At 52.2% G+C, this 17,011-nt stretch overlaps 1 protein-coding gene across 5 annotated transcripts in view; it reads left to right on the forward strand.

Moving 5' to 3' along the window:
* The window catches only part of BRD8 (bromodomain containing 8), an 86,368-nt gene that overhangs the window by 5,172 nt on the left and 64,185 nt on the right, over positions 1-17,011 (forward strand). For all 5 annotated transcript variants that reach the window (XM_029583309.1, XM_029583311.1, XM_029583312.1 and 2 more), the window contains exon 2: positions 7,591-7,687. In XM_029583309.1, the coding sequence (XP_029439169.1) occupies positions 7,591-7,687 (97 nt within the window). The remainder of the gene's footprint in view (positions 1-7,590; positions 7,688-17,011) is intronic.

The raw sequence follows: 17,011 nt of genomic DNA on the forward strand, positions 1-17,011 counted from the left end.
ATTTGGACGACTGGTTGATTCACACCAAGTTGCTGGAAGAGAGCTGCTGGGTGACTCACAAGGTGATTTTCCCTGTTATGGAAGCTCGGCCGGGTATTAAACCTGGCCAGAAGCAGTCTTCAGCCTGCTCAGTCATTGGAATGCCTTGGGGTTCAGTTCATCTAGAAACTGGAAAAGGTTTTCCTGCCAGAAGCTCGAATTCAGAAGTTGCTCGCGCAGTTCCATCTGTTGATGAACACTGTTCGCTCAACTGTGTGGTCTTACCTGCAGGTACTTGGCTTATGGTGGTGGCCCTGGAAGCGGTGCAGTGGGCAAATGCCAATATGTGTCCTTTGCAGCGCTCCCTGCTGTCTCGGTGGAACCCACAGTCTCTGGACTATTCGATTTGGCTCCACTTGCTGATGGAGGTCTCCTCCCAACTGTAGTGGTGGCTACAGGTGGATCATATAAGGAAGGGAGTCTACCTAGCCCCCTCAAACTGGCTAATGCTGACAACGAACGTGAGTCTCCTTGGTTGGGGAGCTCACTGTTAGGAGCTGACAGCGCAAGGATGCTGGAATGCAGAAGAGTCTGTCTAGAACATCACTCAGGTGTAAGGCAGGGTGGTCTGGTTGGCATGTTTGCAGTTTGGCGACAGGCTGCAAGGTTGATCGGTCCGAAAAATGACTGGCAACGTAACAATTGTGGCAGAAATGCATCTGCAGGTAATCTCAGCCTCACACATACCAGGAAGAGACAACATAAGGACAGACTTCACAGCAAAGAGAGTCTGGATCCAGAAGAGTGGGCGTTATCAAATGAGGCATTTCAGCTGATTGTGGTTCGTTGGGGTCTTCTGTTCCTAGACCTCCTGGCGATTTCACGCAATGTGAAAGTTCCACGATTCTTCAGCTGCAGGAGAAATCCAAAGTCATTGGGAATCGATGCCCTAGTGCAGGAGTGGCCGGAAGACGTTACTATATACGTTTCCTCCATGGCCCATGTTGGGCATATTGGTTCAAAGGATTGAGCACCACAGAGGGATGGTGCTCTTGGTAGCTCCAGTCTGGTCCAGGAAACCACGGTATGTGGATCTGCGGAGGTTCCTAGTGGACTCGCCTTTTCAACTTCCGGCACACAGGACCCTGTTGCAGCAGGGACCTGTCTTTCACAAAGATCTGACTCTATTTTGTCTTACGGTATGCCCCTTGAAAGGGCTCGCTTGCTGAAGCGGGGATACTCTGTGGCAGTGATTTCTACCTTAGTGAGAGCTAGAAAGCTCTCTACTTCCTTGGCCATTGCGCGGGTTTGGACAGTGTTTGAGGCCTGCTATGAGGATCGAGGTACTCTTCCTTTCTTGGTCAAGATTCCACTCATCTTGGAATTTTTGCAGGATGGCTTGAATAAAGACTTGGCTCTCATGTCCTTAAAGGTGCAAGTAGCGGCTCTCGTCTGTTTCAGGGTTCAGATAAATGGTGGTTCCTTGTCAGCTCTTCCTGATGTTTCTGAAAGGAGTGAAACATCTTTGTCCTCCCTTGTGGTTTCCAGTGAAGCATGGATTCTAGGGTGGAGGAGGGAATATATGGGGCGTGGGGGGAGAATAAAGGGAAGAAGAATCCTGATTGTCATCGGGATTTGGTTTATGTCCTTCAAGCGACGTCTGTGTGGGATTGTGGTTCCTGGAAGGCTTGACTGAAAAGCCACGTTTTCAGATATTTTTTGAAGGTTTGGTGGCAAGATTCTTGGCGTAGATCTGGTGGCAGAGTGTTCCAAAGAGTGTGCCCTGCTATTGATAGTGCTCGTTTACTTAGAGGTGATTTTGCAGGGGGGGGCAGACAGGGAGCCTTTATACGCTCTTCTGACAGGTCTGTCTGAGGTGTGAGGTCGGAGTTGATTACTGAGCTTGAGAGGGGCAATGTTATGGATGTCCTTGTGGATCATCATAAGAACCTTAATAGAAATTCTGAATTTGATGGGTAGCCAGTGAAGTGAGTGAAGGATGGGAGTGATATGGTCTCTTTTATTAGCGTTGGTGAGTATCCTAGCGGCGGCATTCTGGACCATCTGCAGGGGTTTGATGGTTATTGCAGGGAGACCTATCAGGAGTGAGTTGCAGTAGTCTAATTTAGAGAGGATGATGGATTGTAGCACCAGGCGGAAGTCCCGAAAATGCAAAAGAGGTTTCAGTTTAAGTACTTGTAATTTAAAGAAGCAGTCTTTGGAAGTATTTTGGACAAATGATTTAAGGTTGAATTGGTAGTCGAGCCAGACCCCTAAATCTCTGACAGAGGGGGAGTGGTTGATAGCTGTTTTGGCGAAATGAGAGGCGCTTGTGGAATTGAGGAGGGCATGGTTTTTATCCGGTGAAATGATGAGGATCTCAGTCTTATTCGTATTGAGAATCAGGTTAAGGCTGGTGAGAAGACTATTGATGGATTGTAAGCAACTATTCCAGTATGTCCAGGTTTTTTGAAGAGAGTCTGTGATAGGGAGAAGAATCTGGACGTCATCGGCGTATAGGTAAAACGTTAGTTTGAGGTTAATCAGTAATTGGCAGAGTGGGAGAAGGTAAATATTAAAAAGGGTAGGTGAGAGGGATGATCCTTGTGGCACTCCCAGGTTTGATCTGATAGGGTGTGATTCCTTATTGTTGATCTTAACCTTATAAAATCTGTTGTCTAGGAAAGATTTAAGCCAGCTGAATGCCAAAATAATAGAGAGAGGTTACGCACTGGAGTTTGCTCGAGACCTGCTGGATCTGTACCTAGTCTCTCCTTGTAGCCACCGAAAGAGGTCTGCTGTATGCCAGACTCTTGCCAGGCTCCAGGAGCTGGGGTCCATAGTCCCAGTCCCGGTGGAGGAACAAGGCGCTGGCCAGTATTCCATCTACTTCGTTGTGCCGAAAAAGGAGAGTTTCTTCCATTCAATCTTGGACCTCAAGAGAGTCAACCTGGCCCTCAGGGTACCACATTTTCGGATGGAGACCCTGAGGGTGGTCATAACAGCTGTTCACTCTGGCGAATATCTGGCCTCTCCCGATTTGAGGGAGGCTTACTTACACATCCCGATTCGTCACGAGCATCAGACGTATCTCCAATTCAACATTCTGGGTCAGCATTTCCAGTTCAGGTCTCTGCCCTTCGGCCTAGCCACTGCGCCGCGCACATTTACCAAGGTCATGGTGTTTGTGGCAGCCGCTCTTGGAGAAGGAGTCCTGGTCCATCCTTACCTGGATGACTGGCTTGTGCAGGCCAAGTCAGAGACTCTCTGCAGGCTGGCAGTCGACTGAGTTCTTGCTCTCCTCACCTCTCTTGGGTGGATAGTCAATTTCCACAAAAGCAATGTGCAGCCCTCCCAGGTCTTGGAATTTCTGGGGGTACATTTCCATACCCGAGTCGGCAAGGTATTCCTGCTGGACACTCGGGCTGTCAAACTGATGGATCAAGTGCGAAATCTCGCTTCCACTGCCTACGGCATGGGACTACCTCCAAATTCTGGGGACCATGGCTTCTACTATCGACCTGGTCCCCTGGGCTTTTGTGCATATGCGACCATTACAGAAAGCTTTGCTATCCCGCTGGAAGCAGATGTCGGAACAGTTTCGGACGGTTCTCCTGTTCTCAGACTCTACCATTGCCGACATATAATGGTGGCTATCACTGACACACCTCCTGAGTATCTCCACTCCGCAGTGGAGTGTAGTCACGACAGATGCCAGTCTCATCCTACGCAGGGATACTAGTCCCCAATCCGATCCCGCTGGCACATCAATCGCCTGGAGGCTCGGGCGGTCCGCCTGGCTCTCCAGTTTTTTCTTCTTCTGATTCGCCGCAAGGCAGTGCGAGTACTCTCGGACAACTCCACCACGGTGGCTTATATCAATCGACAGGGGAGCACCCGGAGTCGCCTGGTGGCCCTAGAAGCCAGCAAGCTCTTTGCCTGGGCGGAGCTTCACTTGGAGCGCCTAGCAGCCTCCCATATAGCGGGCAAGGAGAATGTGCAAGCCAATTTCCTGAGTCGTCAGCGTCTCTATCCCGGCGAGTGGGAGTTATCAGACGGAGCGATGGATCTGATTGTCAGCAGGTGGGGTCCGCCTCACCTGGACCTGATGGCAACCTTGAGCAATGACAAAGCTCCCCGGTTCTTTAGCCGCTAGAGGGAGCACTGTTCAGAAGGAATGGATGCTCTACTCCTTCCCTGGCCCCACAACATTCTTCTGTACGTGTTTCCTCCTTGGCCTCTAGTGGGAAAGGTTCTCCGAAGAATAGAACGTCGCAGGGGACCGGTCATCCTCGTGGCACCTGAATGGCCCCACAGACCGTGGTTCACGGATCTGGTAAACCTGGCGATGGACGGTCCTCTTCGCCTCGACCATCTTCCTCACATGCTCCAGCAGAGTCCCGTATTTTTCGACCAGGCGGATCGCTTCTGTCTAGTGGCCTGGCTTTTGAATGGTGAAGACTAAGAAAGAAGGGATATAAAGAGGGAGTTATATCCACTCTGCTTCTGGCCCATAAGCCGTCTACTTCACTGGCTTATGTCCGCATTTGGAAAGTTTTCGAAAATGTCTGCGCGGAATCGGGTGTCTCAGCTCATTCAGCTCCGGTTTCAATGATTCTTTCCTTCCTCCAGAAGGGCCTCTCCAAGGGTCTCTCTTTCAGCTTGTTGCGCGTCCAAGTGTCCGCTCTTGGCTCCCTCTTAGGCAACATTGATGGTTACGCGGTAGCCTCTCACCCGGATGTTGTCCGTTTCCTCAAGGGCGCCAAGCATTTGAAGCCGCCCGTCTGCTCCAATTGTCCTTCATGGAGTTTTAATTTAGTCCTTCGGGCTCTTTGTGAGGCACCTTTCAAACCTCTCCGTCTGGCTACCCTTAAGGATTTGACGCACAAGACCGTCTTCCTGGTTTCTATCTGCTCCGCCAGAAGGGTATCGGAGATTCAAGCGTTGTCCTGTCGGGACCCTTTTCTGTGGTTCTCTGATTCGGGAGTTTCTCTCAAGACCGTATCTTCTTTCTTGCCAAAGGTTGTTTCTTCCTTTCATGTCAGTCGGTGGAGTTTCCCACGTTCTCTCCTGAGGATAATCAAGCTAGATATTTCACTTGGATGCAGCTCCTCCACCGCTCTCTACATTAATGGCGGGGGTGGAAGGGAATTAGAACCAAGAGCTAAGAGAAACAGATAAGTATGGGAGAAGAAATGAGGGAAGCTTGCTGGGCAGACTGGATGGGCCATTTGGTCTTCTTCTGCCGTCATTTCTATGTTTCTATGTTTCTATGTTTCTATAGGATATAGCAGGTTCAGTTGGGAGTGATCTTCACCACCTTGATGTAAAACGCGTTTTACTGCGTTACCTTCAGGTTACTAATGACTTCCGGGTCTCCGATCATCTTTTTGTCCTGTGGAGTGGTCAAAATAGGGGCAACCAAGCTACTAAGACTATGATCGCTTGGTGGTTGAAGGAGGCGATCTCGTCGGCCTATATCTGCCAAGGCCGAGCGGTTCCGGAGGGCCTAAAGGCTCATTCCTTGTGTTCTCGGGCTACACCTTGGGAGGAGAGTCAGTCTCTCCACAGGAAATATGCAGGGCCGCTACGTGGAAATCCCTGCATACCTTTGCTCGACATTACTGCCTTGATGTACAGGCGCCAGTATTTGGTTCCTTTGGTCGGCAGGTGCTTCGAGCGGGACTGTCTTGGTCCCACCCATTGTAGGGAAGCTTTGGTACCTCCCTTGGTCTGGATTGATCCGGGTACGTAGGGAAAGGAAAACTAGTTCTTACCTGTTAAGTTTCGTTCCTGTAGTACCACGAATCAGTCCAGACACCCTTCCCTGTGTTTTCTGCCGTCCACTCGAAGCTCTTTTTGCAGGTTACTGGATGTTTTTCATCTGTGATTATCCTTAAAGGCACCGGAAACATCTGTTTTGATGACAATGGATATGTAAGAGTGATCTTATACAGAATCCATTCAGTGTTTGCAATTGTTTAGTTTTTGTGAGTTCTCTTGTTACTTGCTTGATCTTTTACTGGTTATCTTTACTCTTATCTGCTTTGACAATGGTTATACTGAAGGGCTGCAGGGTAGGCTCTGTCTTGATATAGGATACCCTTTCAGTTTTGGTCTGTCTCCATCTTGCTGGACAGGAGGCTCAACCCACGGTCTGGACTGATCCGTGGTACTACAGGAATGAAAATGAACAGGTAAGAACTAATTTTCCTGTAGAAGGTGCATAACCCACTTGTTCTGGATTCATCTGACTGTCCTAAAGAAAAGGAAATTATCTATTAAGTAGTAATTTCTCAATTTGCAATTTCATTTTTTAGGTTTTTTTTCAGAACTCTAGGGTATATACCACCTGGTCTGGGCAATTTGCTATTCTTTAGTTTCAGTCTGCATTATTATATCTTCCAGTTCCACAGTGATTTATTTCATTTCTGCCAAATCATTGCCATTGAATACTATTTCTGGTACAGGTATCTCCCTAACATCCTCTTTAGTAAATTACAAAGCAAAGAATGTATTTAGTCTTTCAGCAATGCCCTTTTAATGCCTCGATCATCTAACAACCCAATTGATTCTCTTATAGTCTTTCTGCTTTGAATATATTTAAACAATTTTTATTATGGGTTTTTGACAAATTTCTTTTCAATTTCTCTTAGCCTGACTTATCAATGTCTTACATTTAACTTGCCAGTGCTTATGCTTTTTCCTATTTTCTTCAGATGGATCCTTCTTCCAATTTTTGAATGAAGATCTTTTGGCTAAAATAGCTTCTTTGGTCTCACCTTTTAATCATGGCAGTTGTTTGGCCTTCCTTCCACCTTTTTTAATGCATGGAATGTATATGGACTGAGCTTCCAAGATGATATTTTTAAACAATGACCATGCCTAATGTAATCTTTTAACCTTTGTAGCTGTACCTTTCAGCTTTTTCATAACTATTGTCCTTATTTTATCAGTCTCCCTTTTGAAAATTTAAAGCTAGAGTTGTAGATTTACTTAATAGTTTCCCATCAGTCATTAAATCAAATTTGATTGCAGAATGATCATTGTTGCTGAGCGGCTCCACCAGCGTTACCTCTCACACCAAATACTGTGCTCCACTAAGAATTATGATGAGATGGATGCGTGGGGATAATTCATAGACTGGATGTCCTATATTAGTCTTGATGGTGGGAGGAATGGATAGATTTTATGATCATTGTATTTTTATTCTTTTACATTTATATGTGCTGACTGGATTGTGATTTTATTTATGTAAATTGCTTTGAGTAGTTTTAGAAGTGACACATGTAAATAAATATGAGGCTCAAAGGGGGTAGACTCAGGAGTATCATTAGAAAATATTTCTGCATGGAAAGGGCGGTGGATACATGGAACAGTGTCTCATTGGAGATGGAAACAGGGATAGAATTCAGGAAAGCTTGGGAAAGCCAGAAATCAACTAAGACTATCATTATAGCAGAAAATGAATTGGGTAGACTGGATGGTTCTTGCAGGCCTTATCTGTGTTTCTGTAAGGAGCATTTGCGTTGGGAAGAGGGTGGGAGGAATTGGTGTGTCTGTTGCAGAATATGGCAAGGCTTTGTTCTCAGATTTATTTTCTCATTGAAGAACACAAACTAATGAGCACTGGCCCGACAGAACCATGGTCCATCCGGGAGAAATTATGCCTGGCCTCTTCTGTCATGAGGAGTGGAGACCAGAACTGGTAAGAGATGAAAGTACAAAGGGTTTGCAATATTATTTCATATAGAAATTGGATAGAGAGGCAAGAATATCATGAGATTGAAGGATTATAGTGAGATTCATTTTTAGGCTGCTACTTCTTGTGATCTTTGGCAAGTCAATTTACCCTCTGTTGCCTCAGGTACAAAGTTAGGGGCTGATGCAAGAAGTGCGCCCAGCCTAGCCTACGTGCAGTTGGATACGCTAGACTAGCATCTGATGTAATAAGGAGATGAGCACATTTAAACAAATGCATTGCCAATGGTGCTCATCACATGTAAATTACATTTCCCTGTACGTACCCGGATCAGTCCAGACAGTGGGTTATGTCCCCCTTCCAGCAGATGGAGTCAGAGAAAACTTCGAAGGATGCTTCCTTATAAGCCAGTGCACCCGCTGTCATCCTTCAGTATTCTGATTCCAGCAGATGAGAGTGGCTGAACTCTAGTTCCCCACTAAAACTTCTGAAAAGCTAAATTTAGTGCTCCTTTCTCTATTTCTTAGCTTCCTTCCTATCTTAAGATGGATCAAAGTTAACAGAGGTTCCCTGTACGTACCAGGATCAGTCCAGGACACCTGGGTTGTGACTCCGCACCAGTAGATGGAGACAGACTAAAACTTGTGGGCGGAGCCATATATGCCCCTGTGCCAGTCACAGCCCCTCAGTCTTACTCTGTCTCCAGTAGATGGTGCAGGTCCAGTCACAGCCCTGCCTGACCTGATTCTGGTATTCCGTCGGGGTCGGTTCTTTGTCTTGGTTTTAGGCCAGTTTGGGCTATAGTTGTTTTTATTTGGGAATTGTTGAATTTTGACTTTTTGCATTTTAAATTGTCACTGACGTCCCGTCCGCCCTGCCTCCCAGGGGGGTTGTGAGGTCCTGAGGGGACTACCCCCCCTGGTTGAGGCCGCTGCTAGGGTCGAGGACCCGACTTTACCAGTAGCAGCGTCAGGGGTGACACCGGGGAGCCCGGTTCACTCACCCCTGCTGGATTAGGGCTCCAGGACTGTGGTCAGTGACAGGGTTTTGTAAAAAAAAAAAAAAAAAAAAAAATGAAGGAAATCAGTTGTTGCTTGTTTTCCGGCTCTTCGTTCCTTCGCGTCGCCGCTCCGGGGGGGGGCGCCGCTGGCAGGGGGGAGGTCGGTTCGTTCGCTGTTTCCCCGCGGTTGCGTTGGCATGTCTCGTGGCTCGTCCTGTCGGGCCTGCGGCTCGGGTCGTTGGCTCCCCGGGGCTTCTCAGGTCCTGTAGGGACCATCCCCGCTGGTGGAGCACTGGCTGGGCTAGGGGTCGAGCCCGGCTCACTCACCCCGGCCGAAACGCTGGACCGCTGCGAGGGACAGTTCCCGGTAATTTAATTTAAAAAAAAAAAAAAAAAAAAAAAAGGGGAAGATAGCCGGAGCGGTTTTCGTTTTGGCGCAAGCGCCAGGGTTTTCTTTTTCCTCTTGCGCGGTTGATTCGGCGTTTTTGTTTCTCTCTCCCCCCCCCCCCCTCCTCCCCTTCTCCCGCCGCATAGGTCGGCCTGATCGACTTGCGGCTCCAGCGCCGCGCGCCTCCCTCGCCCTCAGCTGTCCTCGGGCTGCGACACGGGAGGGGGGGGGGCACGGGATCGGCGACCTGGCTTCGGGGGGGGGTGCTGGTTCAGCGGCAGCCTCTCGCTGTTGTGAGGGGACCGTCCGGCGGTCTTTCCCAAGCCGTTGCCGTCTGCTGCGGGACAAGAAAGTAAAAAAAATAAATAAATAAATAAATAATTTCTGCGCCGCCCGCTCGCGCGCCATTCGCGGGAAAGTCGGCCATTTTGGTGCCGGCGCCAAGCGCGACACCGAGCGCAGCAGGCTCCGGGGATTCCCCTCATTCTCCCCCCCCCCCCCCCCCCCCCCAACGTCCGGCTCCGCCGTCGGTTCGCCGTCGGGGGCAGTGGGGGGACGGCTGGGGGAGAAACGACGAAACCTGAAGGATCTGTGCCCGGGGTTTTTCTTTTGGCCAGGCATGGGGCCTGCAAGGCCCGCACAGCCCACAGGCGCCCGGATGGCTAGGCGGGGGGGCCTGCGAGGCCGATCCCGCTGCTCTAGACACGTCCTCGGCCGCGGACCGCAGTGGGGCGATTCCTAGCCAAACGTCCGTTCCGGGCCGTACCGCCTAGAGTGGGCACGGACCCTGCCTCTGAGTCTTCGGATCCGGACATTTCCAAGGGCCCCCCCCCCCCCCTCCTCCGAGGGGGGCTGAGGGAGAGGTCTACGTCTGAATCGTCAGGTCCGGAGATTTCCAAGGCGCCCTTCCCGCCTCCGAGGTGGGCTGTGGGACATGGCGTGCCACTGCAGGGGGCGGCGAGGCAGTAACAGGCTTCGGAAGGGGATGGCTCGAGATTGAAGGAGCTGGCCCCTGATTCCCGCCAGCCTGGAGGAGTTGGGAATCGCCCCGCCGCCTGAGGGCTCTCGGCTGGGCTCCATTCCTCTTCGCCTCTCTGTGACAGCTCTGCTCTATTAAGTGTGGGATTCTCCGGCTTTGAGCCTGAAGGTCGCGAAGACTATGGGTACGCTCTCTCACTTGCTGGAGGACGACTGATTTCCCTGGGGGACAACAGGGTTTTCAGGCTGCCCGAGGGCAGATCCAGGACGCGGTCTTCGTTTTCGGCCAAGTCCCGCTGTTGTGGTTCCAGGAAGTCGCGCCCTCATAGGTCGTCCGGTCAGTCGTATTGGTCTTCCTCCTGCGGCAGCAGTCTTTTCGGGGGAAGCGAGGGAGCCCCGGCGTCGCCGGGACCAAAGCTTCGCCATGAAAGGTGGTCGGCCCCTCTCTCGCCGCAGCCCCAGCGCGCCATCCCCACAGCCAGGGCCCGGTTGCTGTCAGTTTTCAGAGATGGGCCGGCGTACCGTCAGACCAGTGGGTCCTCCATGTGCACAGACGCGGCTACCTCATCCGTCCCGGTCAACCTCGGCGGGGACCGTTTCTCCGTTTCCGTCATCGTCCCAAAGACAGCCGGCACGTCCAGATCTCTTCTGGATCTCAAAGGGGTAAACCGATGCCTTCGCGTTCCTCACTGGAGGCGGTTCGGTCGGTCATTGCCGTGGTCCGGCCCGGCGGTTTTCTGGCCTCCCTAGAGGTCTCGGATGAGTATCTTCACATAGGCATTCCGCTGTCGTTCCAGCGCTTCCTCAGGTTCGGCGTTCTAGGACGGCATTCCCAGTTTCATGCGCTCCCGGTTGGTCTTGCGACGGGCCCCGTACATTCACGAAGGTGATGGTCGTGGGGGCGGCATCCTTACCTGGACGATTGGTTGATTTGGGCGACGTCCGAGGATCAGTGTCGGTTGACTGTGGCCAGGGTCCTACAACTGTTGGCAGTCCCTAGGAGGGGTGGTCACCTTCAACAAGAGTCATCGGACACCCACGCTGACCTTGGAATATCTGGGAGCCGTTTTCGCCACGAAGCAGGGCACGGTTCCTGTCACACGAACGGAGATGCTAACGGCGAGCTCAACTAAGGCGCTTATTGTCTCTCCGCTGGCTGCGGGTCTGCGACTACCTTAAGGTCCTGGGTTCTATGGCTTCAACACTAGCGCTGGTTCCCCGGGAGTTCGCGCATCTGCGACCCGTACAGTCGTCCTTCCTATCCCGCTGGATGCCGGTGTCGGAGGAGTTCCACTTCCTGCTTCCACTAGCAGGACACGCAAGCCCCAGCATGCGCTGGTAGCCGGATTCCAGTCGCCTGTTCTTCGGATGTGTCTCTTCTGGTGACCAACTTGGACGGTGGTAACCGCGGCTGCCAGTCTCTCCGGTTGGGGAGCGGTCTGTCTAGGAAGCTCAGTCCAAGGCCTCTGCTCGGGGTCGCCAGCCCAGTGGTCTATCCACAGACTAGAGACCGGAGCGGTCCGTCTGGCTCTGCAAGCCTTCCTACCGTTAGTGCGGGGTAAGGCGGTCCGAGTGTTGTCAGGCAACGTGACCACCGTGGCCTACATCAACTGCCGGGGCGGGACAAGGAACCCACAGGTGGCGGAGGAGGCTCAGCGCTTGCTGACCTGGTCAGAGCTACTTCTCTCCAACGTTACAGCCTCTCGATTTGCACGAGTCGACACCGCTCAGGCGGTTTTTTTTCTCAGCAGTCATCGCCTGGGTCCCGGAGAGTGGGAGCTGGCGGACGAAGTGTTTACATGGATCTGATGTCCACGGGGCACAACGCGAAGGCTCCGCGTTTTCAGTCGCCGTCCAGAACGGGAGGCAGAAGGCGTCGCTGCGTTGGTACTCCCCTGGCCGACGGCTGTTCTGCTGTCCGTCTTTTTTTTCCCGTGGCCGATGTTCGGCGAGATTCTGCGGCGCATGGAGTTGCACCCGGCCAACGTGATCCGGCCGCATCGACCGTGGTGCGCAGACCTCGTCCAGATCGCGGTAATGATACCCTGTCGGCTCCAGGGAAGGGCGGGTCTGCTCCATCAGGGCCCCGTCTGTTTGGCGGATGCGGTTCACTTCCGCCTCGCGGCATGGTTTTTTGCAATGAGGCAGCTGCAGGGAAAAGGTTACTCAGATGCCGTGGTAACCACGTTGCTACGATCCAGGCGGCAGTCGACGGTCCCTGGCTTCTGTCCGTGTCTGGGTGTTTTTTGAGGAATGGTGCGTCCCGCGTGGGGTGTTCCCCACGGCGGCTTCCGTCTTCGACATTCTGGCGTTCCTACAGGCAGGTCTGGCCAAGGGTCTGGCGTGCAGTTCTATGGCTCCAAGTAGTGGCGCTTGGTTGTTTGTGAGGTGCGGTCCAAGTAGTGGCGCTTGGTTGTTTGTGAGGTGCGGTCCGTGGATCACCCCTGGCTCTTCACCCGGATATATCCTGTTTCCTTCGGGGAGCTAAGCACCTTCGTCCTCCAGTGCGTCTATCCTGTCCGGTTTGGAACCTCAATTGGGGCTCTCCGCTTTAGGCGCGGCGCTGTTTTGAGCCCTTGAAACGCGCAGCGACTGAAGATCTCGCGTTCAGGACGGTGTTCTTGGTGGCGATTGCCTCGGCATGGCGGGTTTTCGGAGTTACGGGCCTTGTCCCGTAGGGCTCCCTTTTTTGCATATTTCCGATTCCGGAATTTTCCTTGCGGACGGTTCCTTCTTTTCGGCCGAACGTGGTGTCGTTTTTCCATGTAATTCAGTTGGTAGAGCTGCCCGCTTTCGCGGTCAGGGAGTCCTCTGCTTCTACGGCGAGGGGTTTCCGGAAGCTTGCCGTGCGGAGTTCCCTCCTTCGTTTTCTGGAGGTCTCTAATCCGTTTCCGGTCACACATCATCTGTTTGTTTGGTTCTCTGGTCCCGAGAACGGGGCCGCAGTGTCCTGCACGACGATCGCCCGTTGGCTCAAGGAGGCCATTGGTCCGGCGTGCTTGGTGCGGGGGAAAACCACTTCTCGTAGGTCTTCGGGCTCACTCCACTCGATCTCAAGCTGAGTCTTGGGCGGAAGCTTGTCCGGTGTCGCCTGAAGGGATTGGCAGGGCGGCTCCCTAGAAGTCGTGGCATACCTTCTCGGGCTGCCTGGCAGTCGTTGCATGCCTTCTCAGGCCTTACCAGTTGGATGGCCGAGCTACCGTAGGTACAGAGAAGGGGGATTTGCGGATTGGGTACTCCGAGCGGGACTCTCTGCTTCCCACCCTCGGTGAGTTTGCTCTGGTACATCCCAGGTGTCCTGGACTGATCCTGGTACGTACAGGGAAAGGAAAATTAGTTTCTTACCTGATAATTTTCGTTCCTGTAGTACCAAGGATCAGTCCAGGATCCCGCCCGCAGTGCTACGCTAAAGTAACGGGGAGTCCGCTCATCGTTGTTTTCCGTAGGCTGACCTCTTGTTTCTTCGCTCTCCCGGTTGGGGAGTCTGGTCCCTGTGGGGGCGTTGGAATTCTTGCCGTTTGCATAACAAGTTTGTAGGGTTAGCTATGGTTGCCTTTTGGTATTTTCTACTTTGACATTACGTATGACTGAGGGGCTGTGACTGGCACAGGGGCATATATGGCTCCGCCCACAAGTTTTAGTCTGTCTCCATCTACTGGTGCGGAGTCACAACCCAGGTGTCCTGGACTGATCCTTGGTACTACAGGAACGAAAATTATCAGGTAAGAAACTAATTTTCCTATAGTAAAAAAAAACAAAAAAACAGGGAAAGCTCAGACCCTTCTCTAGGGCCCAGCAATCTAACTTACAGGAAAAGCTGTTTTTCAGTCTCCATTGCTGTATTTGCTTTGTGGGGGTAACTTTTTGTAACTTTCTTACTTGCAGGTTAGATTTGTAAGCTCCAGGGTGCAAGTTGGTAGTCCAACCTCTCCCCCCCTTTCCTCTGAGCCGACCCACTGCCCTGACAAGTCATTTTGCCTCGGGGCAGCCTGCACAGAGACGCGACGTTCCTCTGTGTGGTGTAAATTGCAATTCAGGCAGGTCGGGGAGAAGGAGTAGTCTGCCGAGGGGGTTTCCTTGCTCCTTGCAGCCACTCACAGCGATTCGTCGGCGGCTCAGCTCACAGTCCCATGCCGTGGTCTTCGAGGTGCTGCGCGTGCGGAGAGCCCAGTTCCCGGCTCTCCCGCGAGGGCATCTGTGCGAGATGCCTCCATGGTGGGGAGGGTTCCTCACGGCTGATAGGACAAGCAGGTTCGCGAGCGATGGAGCACCTCGATGCACGGAGGCCGGCTCCGATCCCGCCCAGTGTGGGAACAGCGGCCATCTTTCATTCTGAACTGACTGCTCTAGAGCAGCCAGGGGACGATTCGGATGCCGGTTCTTCAGTGCTGCCGCTGATCCTGACCCCGTCAACTCCCTGGACCCTTGTCCACCCGCAGGAGACCCCCCCCCACCCCTCGGTGCCGCCTTCTGGACCACCTCCATTTCCGGCGGATTTTGTGCTTTTAATGCACAATGCCTACCTGACCAGAATGTGACAGCAGCAAGATCCAACAGGGCTGCCGCCTCCTAAGGTGAGCAGGATGGCTGATCCCCCAGGGCCTCCGAGATGCCCTCAGGGAATGGGAGCCTCAGGACTTGGGGTTCACCAAGGTGCTCCAGGGTCCGCTTGGTCCATCATCCTTCAGGGGGCTTGGCTCCTCTTCCTCAAACCAAATAAGCCTGATACTTCACTTTCAATGCATATTCAGCTTAGCTCTCTGCTTCAACGGCAGGGGAGAAAGTCTGATACTTCACTTTCAATGCATATCCAGTATAACTCTCTGCTTCAACGGCAGGGGGAATGAAGAAAAGTGGATCTATATACAGACAACAGCCAACAAGGACTGAATTACATAGTCTGGGTAAACAAATAAGCATGGGTGAGGCTTGCTTATTGCGGCAGTTACTACCCCTAACTAATTATGCTAGATATTTCACTTAGATGCAGTTCCAACACTGCTCCCTACATTAATGGTGGAGGTGGAAGGGAAATAGAACCAAAAGGTTACTAAGAGCCAAGAGTAACAGATAAGTATGAGGGGAAAAAAAAAAGAGCGAAACTTGCTGGGTAGATTGGATGGGCCGTATGGTCTTCTTCTGCTGTCATTTCTATGTTTCTATGTTACTCAAGGCCCTCTCCCGGACCCAGACCTGGATGAACCCTCTGGCTCATGTGGAAGGGGATGATCCCCGGGTACTGCGTCTCTTCCGGAGGGATGAGTTGTATCTGCTCATCCCATATATCATGCAGGAATTGGATATTGAGGATCCACAAGACCCTCCAGGGCTTTCTCCACCAGCTAAGAAGGGGGACACCGTGCTCTCAGGTCTACGTCCACTGTTGTGGTCTTTTCCTTCCCATCCTACGCTACTGCAATTGCTGTCCCAGGAATGGGATTGCCCTGAAGCCTCCCTCAGGGTGGGTAGAGCTATGGATAAGCTATATCCCCTCCCAGACTATTTTCTGGAGCTCTTCAAGGTTCCCAAAGTGGACGTGGCAGTATCTGCAGTGATGAAACGAACTACCATTCCGGTGACGGGAGGTACTGCCCTACGGGATATGCAGGATAGAAAGCTCGTGTATCTCAAGAGAGTATTCGAGGTGTCTGCTCTGGGCATCAGAGCGGCGATCTGTAGTTCCCTCACGCAACGGGCAGGACTCCGATGGGTCCAACAGCTCCTCAGTACACAAGAGCTGTCTCCTGCCAAAGCACAGCAGGCTGACCGCCTGGAGGCCGTGATAGCGTATGGGGCAGATGCGCTATATGACCTGCTCCGAGTTCTGGCCAGATGCCTCCTGTGACTCCGCAACTGGTCGGCGGATTCCTCTTCCAAGACCCAGTTGGGCTCCCTACCCTTCAAAGGGAAATCGCTCTTTGGAGATGATCTGGACCAGATTATCAAGTCACTCGGCGAGATAAGGTCCACAAGCTGCTGGAGGATCGGCCGCCGGCTGCTAGGACCTTCAGTTCCACTAGAAGCCGTTTCCGGAGCCAAAGACGTTTCCGTCAACCAAGAACAGCTGCCTCTCGTCCGCCCTCTTCGCGTTCCCAGCCCTGGTCTCATTCCTTTAATGGCTGAAGACCAGCCCGGGATAATCTTCCCCAGGGGGAAGCTCCCAAATCTCCACAATGAGGCCATGCCGGCTCATTCCTCGGTCCCCAGGATAGGGGGCAGTCTCTGCCTCTTCCGCGAGGAGTGGGTCAAGATTACCTCGGCGCAGTGGCTCCTGGATATTCTAAAGCATGGTTATGCTTTAGATTTTGCTCGTCCTCTAAGAGACAGGTTCCTGTTCTCTCCCTGCGGACCACCACAGAAACAACTCATAGTATTCCAGACACTCGACAGGCTCCTGGCCCTCGGAGCAATTTGCCCGGTTCCTCCGACAGAAGTGGGAGCCGTCCATTACTCTGTCTACTTTGTAGTCTCCAAGAAGGAGGGCTCCTTCCGTCCAATTCTGGATTTCAGCATGGTCAACAAAGCCCTCAGGGTCTCACACTTCAGGATGGGGACCTTACGCTTAGTGATAGCGTCGGTACACAGCGGAGAATTTCTGGCCTCCTTGGATCTGACGGAGGCTTATCTCCACATTCCCATCCTCAAGGCGCATCAGCGCTTCCTTCGCTTCAAGATTCTGGGACAGCATTTTCAATTCTAAGCCCTGCCCTTTGCACTGGCGACAGCTCCCCTTACCTTCACCAAAGTAATGGTAGTAGTGGCAGCAGCTCTCAGGAGGGAGGGAATCTTGGTCCACCCCTATTTGGGCGATTGGCTCATCTGGGCAAAGTCCCTGGTCCTGTGTCAACGAGCGATAGACAGTGTTGCATCTCCTTCAGTCTCTCAGGTGGGTGGTCAATTTCTCCAAGAGCAACCTTACTCCATCTCAGTCCCTGGACTTCCTAGGAGCACACTTCAATACAGC

This window comes from Rhinatrema bivittatum, chromosome 18 (genome assembly GCF_901001135.1).
Source record: "Rhinatrema bivittatum chromosome 18, aRhiBiv1.1, whole genome shotgun sequence".
Classification (NCBI taxonomy): Eukaryota; Metazoa; Chordata; class Amphibia; order Gymnophiona; family Rhinatrematidae; genus Rhinatrema; species Rhinatrema bivittatum.